This window comes from Cyprinus carpio, chromosome B16 (assembly GCF_018340385.1).
Source record: "Cyprinus carpio isolate SPL01 chromosome B16, ASM1834038v1, whole genome shotgun sequence".
Lineage (NCBI taxonomy): Eukaryota > Metazoa > Chordata > Actinopteri > Cypriniformes > Cyprinidae > Cyprinus > Cyprinus carpio.
The window spans coordinates 11,862,229-11,871,740 of record NC_056612.1 but is presented as its reverse complement, the minus strand read 5'-3'; the positions used below and the strand labels follow the sequence as shown (position 1 = coordinate 11,871,740).

The 9,512-nt window shown below is 38.0% G+C and overlaps 1 protein-coding gene across 1 annotated transcript; it reads left to right on the top strand.

Annotated features, from left to right (window-relative positions):
• The first annotated feature begins 1,162 nt into the window (after positions 1 to 1,162).
• LOC109072999 (C-Jun-amino-terminal kinase-interacting protein 4-like) lies at positions 1,163 to 6,281 on the top strand. Its single transcript, XM_042740783.1, has 11 exons — positions 1,163 to 1,549; positions 1,961 to 2,102; positions 3,366 to 3,408; positions 3,635 to 3,715; positions 3,807 to 3,874; positions 3,962 to 4,110; positions 4,197 to 4,368; positions 4,572 to 4,685; positions 4,797 to 4,895; positions 4,989 to 5,081; positions 5,206 to 6,281. Exons 1-11 carry the CDS (start codon positions 1,484 to 1,486, stop codon positions 5,313 to 5,315), a joined length of 1,137 nt encoding a protein of 378 aa, XP_042596717.1. The 5' UTR covers positions 1,163 to 1,483; the 3' UTR covers positions 5,316 to 6,281.
• Positions 6,282 to 9,512: the final 3,231 nt, after the last annotated feature.

Genomic DNA, 9,512 nt, shown 5'->3' with positions numbered 1-9,512 from the left:
GATCATTCTACACTTGCACTATAGAGAGCATCCTGATGGGCTGCATCACTGCCTGGTTTGGAAACAGCACCGCTGGCAACCGCAAAGCTCTGAAAAGGGTCATGCGAACTGCCAGCCACATTGTTGGAGGTGAGCCTTCCCTCCCTCCAGGACATCTACACCAGGCGGTGTATAAGGAAATCCCGGAGGATCATCAGTGACTCCAGCCATCCGTCCCACAGACTGCTCTCTCTGCTGCCCTCAGGAAAACGTCTCTACTGTATCCGATCTCGCACTAGCCAACTGAGGGATAGCTTTTTCCCTCAGGCTATCAGACTTATGAACAGTCAGAACTAATACACCCTACAGCATACTCCCACAATATGGTATGCCACACACTGCACTTTAATTTTAACAGTTCAACACCGAACTATACATACACACTGCATTTAATACAATAATCTACCTGCTACCAATGGATACCATCCGATGCACATCCATGACATTTCTGTATCCAGTTCACGTACACTCTGTTTCACCTTAGCATATTTCCATGCGTATAGTGTGTGTGTGTGTGTGTATATATATATATATATATATATTATATATATATATATATATATATATATATATACACACACACACCACACACACACACACACACAACACACACACCACACACACACACACACACACACACCACACACACACACACACACACACACACACACACACACACACACACACACACACACACACACACACACACACACACACACACACACACACACACACACACACACTATGTGGGAAGTCGTGGCCTAATGGTTAGAGAGTCGGACTCCCAATCAAAGGTTTGTGAGTTCGAGTCTCGGGCCGGCAGGAATTGTGGGTGGGGGGAGTGCATGTACAGTTCTCTCTCCACCTTCAATACCATGACTTAGGTGCCCTTGAGCAAGGCATCAGAACCCCCAACTGCTCCCCGGGCGCCGCAGCATAAAAATGGCTGCCCACTGCTCTGGGTGTGTGTTCACAGTGTGTGTGTGTGTGTGTTCACTGCTCTGTGTGTGTGCACTTCGGATGGGTTAAATGCAGAGCACGAATTCTGAGTATGGGTCAACATGCTTGGCTGAATGTCACGTCACTTTCACTTTATATAAACTTCTTACAATATTATATTAACAAATAGTAGGACATTATTCTAGCTTTATTTCAGCGATCAAAAATGATTTTTGATAGTTTTAGTTAACAATAAAAACATTTAATTTAATAAATTTACCATTGTCCCAATGAGAAAAGAAGAGAAGGTTAATTCAGGTTAGGATATGGTGAGTAATGCTAATTGTGTTTCAACCTGAACATATTATAATAGGTGCTTAATGTCTTACAATTTCCTTTGTGTTTATTTCCCAAGAGTGTATGCGTAACCTGAAGAGGAAGTGATCTGTTCTGACTTTAGCCAGTGGAGATCAAGGTCGGGGATTTGAAGGACATTGATTAATAAATGTTTCATCTTTTACAGCTCACATGTGCTGTCGCAGCTCCTCCAGAGATATCAGGAGAGCAGACGGTACGTTCAACAAATTTTAACAGCATTTTACAGCTAATTAACATGTACAGGGTTCCCACACCTTCTGACCAATGCATTACTGGTCGATTACTGCTTTTTAAAAATAATTTCATACACATTACAATCATAATAAGCAATTTCTAGCCAATTAAATATTTTAGAGCCAAGCATAACTAGAATAAAATTGTACTTTCCCAGGACTGGAAATCCCAGTTTTAAATTTCCCTCATATTTTCATATTTTCTCAGTTTTCTCAGTTTTTCCTTCAATGTGGGAACCTTGTATTACAGAACAGGTTGTTTTCTTGTCCAAAAATGCATGTAACCACCATCTTCATCTAATTACCATGTTCATCTAAGTATCATGTCATTCATGGTTGTAAGCATTTCACACGCTGCCTCCCATCCTCAGTGTTCTGTGTGGGCCGTCACTGGACCCGCTTCCAGCAGTGACGTCACAGTGATTGACCCGGCTCGCTCCAATACCATTCTGGATCAGTTCAGCCTCCCTCCCACGTCCCCTGCCTTATGCATCTGTGCTGTGCCCCCTACTGGTCAGTCTGAGCTCTGCAGCTTTGTAGAATTTACCCAGGTGTTCACAGCTGGATCAGTGATGATTGTGTAAGACTTCTGATGTCAGGGGTGATATCGGAGTAATCGTACTTAAGTATTATCTAGAGGAATTTGTGCTTTTCTTGAGTATTACTCAAGCATACTTTAAAATGTACGCTGTTTCCAAGGAGGAAAAATACAGATTTTTCTTCTTGCATTTTTAAAGTACACTACCATTCAAACGTTTGGAGCTGGTAAGATGTATTTAAATGTATTTGAAAGAAGTAGGTGGGTCTTATGCTCACCAAGGCTGCAATTATTTGATGAAAAATACAGTAAAAGAGTAATATGTTGACATATTAACTGTTTTCTATTTTAATGTATTTGAAGAAACATTTTTTACAATTATCAATATTGAAAACAATTTTTACTGCTTAATATTTTGGAAACTGCTATACTATTTTTTATCCCCCTCAGTATTCTTTAATGAATAGAAAAACAGAAAAACAGTATTTATTTGAAATAACAATTTTGTGTAACAATGTAAAAGACTTTACTGTCACTCAACCAATTGCATCCTTTTTTAATAAAAGATGACCCCAAACTTTTTCCACTGTAGTGTACATACTGTATTTTCCAGATCATCGTTACTTAAATTAAAAACATATTTGGTCCTTCTTACTGTGTTAAGCCAATCAAGCTATTTTACTTTTATTTAAAGCCAACAAAAAAAATTTGTGTAAAATGTAACTGACCACAGCATGGATCAGTGGTCCTTGCCAAGAGACCTCTCATCACTCACTGCAACAAAGTATTTGACCTGAAGTAGTAACAATATATATAACGCTTGCATGCATTTTGTCAATTGACAAATTTTGATTATAAATGCAGTTATTTACGTGCTAAAGGCATAGAAAGTCAACACACTGAGAAAACTCCTTAAACAGGTTTGTTTATGAAGTTTACAGTTATTTGAATGACAAAATCAATCTCCTCAAGTTGAGGGAAACTGCACTTCAGAATTTATTTAAAGTATCTCAGCAAGATCCTTCTTTGGTATTTTCTTCACTTTACCCATCACAAAACTTTGAAATACTCTATATTTACACCCCTGTCTGTAGCTAATAGTTTAATGTTTTCTTTTTATTATTACATTTAGCTGTATTATTAACCTTTCATGGCATTTTTCTTCAAATAAGAGTATGTAATTCTATGAGTATGTGTTTTACTGAATGTCGTTTCAATTATGTCTGTGCTTGTGTTAGGAGATACTGCAGGAACTGTGTGGATTGGAACACTGGATGGAGGGTGAAGCATGCCATTCTTATTTATTTAATCTTATTTCAGAAGGTTTTATCCCTAACATTAATTATTAAATTTTTATGCATAGTTTAGTTTACAAAAAAAAACATGTTTACATTTTTAAAAACAGTTACCTGAACTCTTCCTATATATATGTATATATGTGTGTGCGTGTACATATATACACACAGTTTTTATGGGGGTTTCATGTGCTCATGTTGCTTTCTTGCAGTGTGCTGATTCATTCGTCCTCCAGCTCCAGGCGCCGCTGTCTGCAGTCTGTCAGTCTTTCTGAGGGGGTTCACTCTCTGACGTTAGTGTCTTTGAATATCTGTCAGCTTATGTCATCTGTGGTGTAAATGAAATTCCTGAGGTTTCTGATGGAATTCCTCTTGTATGTAAAGGTATTCTCAGGGTGAGGTGATCGCTGGCTTGGCCAATGGGACGCTTGCATTCTTCACCCACAGTTCAGGTGTGTGTTTTTGCGGTTTAGTCTGCTTGGGTGTGTTTTTTTTAAGATACACATTTTACTTAAGACTTGTAATTATCATTTTTCTAGGCATCTGGGATCTCCAGTCTCAGGAGGTGCTTTCGCTCGGCGCGCAGCCTTTGCAGCCCGTTCGCTGCTGCCTAGCAAAAGAGGGCTGTCTTTGGGTGGGCTACTGGAATAAAGTTTACATGATCAGTGTGAAAATTCGGAAAGTAGAGGTTGGTCTCTGATGGAAAAGATTGACAAGATTCTTCTTGTGCTTTACAACCCTCACTCATTCACGTTTCTCTTTCTGTCCATTTAGAAATCGTTCACAGTGTCTGAGCGAAGTGAGCAGCAGGTGCGTTTTCTGTGCGCAGCAGGAAGTGGCGTTTGGGCCGCCTGCCGTTTGGATCCAATTCTTAGGCTTTTTGATTGGACAACTGGCCGTCCTCTACAGGAAGTAGATTTATCGTCCGTAGTGACTAAAGCCTTAGGTATTTGATTTGTATTTATTCATTAATATGGGTAATTTGTTGAATTTTACATGCATGGGTGTCTACTATTCCAAAGCAGTAGTGAGGGTTTTTTTATTTTTCTTTATTCAGCAAGGATGCATTAAAAGTGAATTAAAGTGACAGATGATTATGTTGTATGGGAATTTTTCTTTTTAATCTTCCTGGATCTCTCCATTTCGCAGGTTCTGCATTCCTGTCCCTCTCTCCTCTTCAGATCACAGCCATGTCTGTGGTCAGTGGGCGGTTGTGGGTGGGAACAGGAAGTGGCGCAATCTTCTCAGTTCCACTGTCCCTCAGTGAGTGTTTTTTTTTCCCCTAGTTAAAATAAACTATTCTTAAATGGTTTTGAATTGTGAAACTTCTACATTTTTTGATCTACACTGTTTTGTTTTCTGTTTTTTTGTCAGCTTCAGAGTCCTGCTCTATACCATACTGCTCTCTTGCTTCAGCTCAGCTCTGTTACCATGGCCATCGACAAGCAGTTAAATTCATCATTTCTGCTCCAGGTTCGAAACAAATTGTTTATATTCAGTAACAGTAGATGGAAGACCAGTATTGGGAAGAAGTTTCTTTTTGATCTTTTTTTCTAACTAATGCAGGCTGCCGTAGTTCCTCTAATTCAGCAGATGGCGCTGCTACTACCTCTCAGCTCATTCTCAGTGGCGGGGGAGGATACATCAACTTCCGAATTGGTGTGACTTTCCTTTTGGCACCGTTATTATGCCACAACTTTATATATATATTTTTTATTTTTCCAATGAAAATGTTTTTTAAAGATAAGAATATAATTAAATGCACTATTCTGTTCTTCTTTAGGAGATGATGGAAGTGATGGGGCCAGTGAGTCTGTCCTACAGAGATCAGAACGAAGTCACATGATTATTTGGCAGAGCCCCACCCCCTCCGTCCCAAGCCCTGCGCTCTGAAAGCACTTCAGCTGTTCACACAAACAGTCTTCGAGCTCTATCAGGAGAAGATTGAGCGTACTACACAGAACAATGCATTACTTTTCTCCTGTCTCCCTTCTATAGATTCTCCCAAAGGGAAGTAAAGGGCTAAAGTCAAAGTAAAGAATTAAGAGTTCTAAGAAATTTAATTTTGGACCTACAGATCTTCATTCTGCACTTTCATTTTAGTTTAACTGACTTTAAATGACATTGTATTTTTTTTTAAAGTCCCATAACTGCTCCACAGACTTCTCTCCAGTGTGCCTTAGTGTATGTTTTCAAATTCTGCCTTGTCTTTGACCAGTGTTTTTTTTTTTTTTTTTTAATTGTACACAACAATCATCCTAAATGCTGGAACAAAGATGGGTTGTAATTGTAATGTTAGGCCAGGAACTATTAATATATTATTTTATTATTTTTATTTTAAATCATGAGGAGTGATTCAACTGATATGCTGCTGGTAATGACATTAAGTATTTTCAAAAATAGTCTGTTGGTTGCTTGTCATGGACTAGATCAACTGGAAACTCGCACAAAGAACAGTAACATCAAAATGACAAGAAACTGACCCAGACTGACACACTACCTACATTCTGTGACCTTGATAACTATAGTGCATATTTCAATCTGAACAAAAAGGGTAGTTTTCTTTAGGTTTGGTGTTTATGGTGAGGTTTTATTTTTCATTTTACTATTATTTGTTAATGGGTTCTAAGTTATTTGTTGTGAAATCATTTTTTTGCAGTATTTTTTGAATGTGTGGCTCTAACTATTTAATAAGTGAGACAGAAAAGGTGACAATGTTCTGTTAACTGGAAAATGTTATGAAAATGTGCAACTTTGTAAATACATTTTCACTCCAATTATAAATTGTGTTGAATTTTGTTCTGAAAAAGAGTCAGTATTGTTCAAATAAAGCACCAATGCTGCATGTTTGATTTTAAATTATGAAAAATGTATCAGTGCTTGAAAATTAATCACCCAAGTTTTGCACGACAGAAGAAATATTTATATAAAAGTTTTGCTGCAAAAAAGAAATACAGAATTACGTGTACAAAAAAAAAACCTCAATGTACAATGCACTACAGTAAATGCAATTTCATAGTTTTTGTAGTATTAGTAACAAACACCACATTGTAACAACCATACTGTATCTGTCAGCCTTCATCCAGGCCTTACAGTTCCATTTTCCTTTTCCAACTGATATTTTGGTCTTGTTTGCTCTTTGTGTGCGCTCTCGGCCGTGCCCAGGGGTCAGGGTGTGCTGTGGCCGCGGTGGGGCTTCCGTATGCGGCGGCTCAGGGTGCGAACGAGCCGGTCCACGGCGTTGCGTTTCTGTGTCAGCTCAGTCCCTGATTTCAGACCCTCAATATTCCCACTGTACCACATGACCCAGCCCCCTATAGACATCAACACCAGCAAAGCTCCCGAATACACCAACAGATCGCCAAAGTCGCGACCCCGACCTCAAGCGGCACGAAGACGCCGATCAGAAGAGCAGACACACCGAGAAGATCCATAAGGACTGCAACCAGCACAAACTTACAGTGGGTCAGTCCAGCACGGTCAGGTGTAGACATGGTGACCGCCCTTCTGCCACGAGACAAGCATTAAAACGATAAGAATCACAGCTCTGGTAGGAACAGTTTTGATTTGACTAATTCACCTAACTGTATACAGAAATACATACTCCCTGACGGATATTAGTTTATTTACAGCAATGGGCTATCTTAATGTAAAGTAAAGCATAATAAAGCATTCCGGTTAATAAAACAGAATATATCTTTTAGGTGAAAAAACACAAACAAACAAACAAAAAAAACCCCCGCTGCACCTGTTTTACGTTAACTTACTTAATAATCGAGTACAAATAAAGAAAACCAACAATTAGAGATAATCATTTTACTTACCTTTTATGACAAAAATTATATTCGTTTGCGAAACTGTGAAGAAAGACTCTTTCATTTAGAGAATAAACATTTTTTGGTCGTTTGTGTTCTTGGTGCATTGTCTCATGATTTTGAACTTTCTGGGTGGTATCTTGGTTGGTGTCACTTTTTATGGGTTTTGTAAACTTCATTCAATCTTTCTTTTTCGTGTAGTAGTTTCCCCAAAATCACAAGCCATAAAGCATAAGCGGATGTGACAGTGGGACTATTTTACGGTTTCATTCCAGTATAAACACCTTTCATTCCGATTCAGAGATTTCCTGCAAACCAGATTACGTTTTTTCTCAAAACTAAAACCAAAACCAAAACCATAACGTAATTTGTACGAGGGTTAACTGACAAAACACTCTTTCAAAAGTGCGTGAATCTCAGTGACGTTTTAGTTTCGTGCAGACTATGCGCCATTGTTTGAGGAATGAGTTGTATTTTTCAGGAAATGCATCATAGCTCTTGAAAAAATGTCCCTTTTAGAAAACTTTGCGTATAAACTTTATTTAAAAATGTACTTTATATCATATGAAATAATAGTAATATAGGCCCAGTCTGAGCAAAAATATGCAAGTTGGTTGTAATGAAATCCGAGTATAGCAGACTACTTACAAAAAATGCATGCAAATATCAGTTGTCACTTTTTATTAAAAAATATATAATGCAGTGCAATACAATGAGTGAGATATGTACAAACAAATATAAAATGTATCATGTTTGATACCTTTAAAAGTACACCACTTAAATACTGTATAGTGTGATTACAGAACGGAAAAAAAAACCTAATACTGTCGTCTTATAATGTATAAGAACCTGTAAGGAATTCCATTTCATTCATTCTTTTAGTTTCATGGAAAAAGTCATTTAGGAGCAACTCTAACATTAGATCCTGGTGGACAGAGGTAAAGTCATGTGACATGACACAGGTCCAACAGATTTTTTTCCTCCAAAGAAAATGATGTATGAATAATTAGATAAACCTAAATTTTTTTTTTTTTTTTTTTAGTCCAGTACACGTTCATCTTGAAATGTTTTACAAACCTTATAAAAGTTATTAGATACATGTTCCATGACCTGAAGGTGGATATTTTTATAATTATACTAAAAGGCCTTTTACTTAATAATAAAAATCATGAACTACCAGTCAAGAGGTACACAGCAGTAGATTGTTTACAACAGGTTCACCCAGTCTCTGCACTGGCTACCTATTAAGTTCCATATCAGTTACAAAATATTATTACTTGCCTATAAGGCCCTTAATGGTTTAGCTCCTGTGTACCTAACTAGTCTTCTACCACGCTACAACCCATCACGCTCCCTAAGGTCACAAAACGCTGGACTTTTGGTAGTAGAACTACCACATTTTGCTATAAGTTTGATTGCATAATTGCTGTTAATAGTGTTAATCGTCTGTTTGTTTACGTCTTTTATTGATTTTTGATAAACTGACAGTCACCACTGATAAGCTACTACTAAATATTGTAGAAACTTAATTTTCTGTAAAGTTGCTTTGCAATAATTTGTATCGTAAAAAGTGCTATACAAATAAACTTGAATTGAATTGAATTGAATTAATAATTTAAAAAAAAATTATAATAAATTGTGCTTTATAAGTGAAAGTGAAAGTGACATACAGCCAAGTATGGTGACCCATACTCAGAATTTGTGCTCTGCATTTAATACATCCAAAGTGCACACACGCAGCAGTGAACACACACACACACACACACACACACACACACACACACACACACACAATTTAACACATACACACACACACACACACACACACACACTCTCTCTCTCTCACACACACACACACACACAGTGAACACACACCCAGAGCAGTGGGTAGCCATTTATGCTGCGGCGCCCGGGGAGCAGTTGGGGGTTCGGTGCCTTGTTCAAGGGCACCTCAGTCATAGTATTGCCGGGCCGAGACTTGAACCCACAACCTTAGGGTTAGGAGTCAAACTCTCTAACCACTAGGCCACAACATCCCCACTACATAAGACTACATCTTAAGCTGAAAATAAAGGGAAAGTAGAGTCCATATATTCTGACTCAGTCTTATCTCACAAGAACTACATTTTTGTCTGAGGTATTTGTTCATGCTGGAGGTAGAGCTGTGCTCTTCAGTCATACTTCAGGCTAACCTTCACATAATTTCTGAAGTAAACATTTTCTGCCATTTTTTTTTTTTTTTAAGGGCGCACACTCCCATGAAATGCTATCGAAG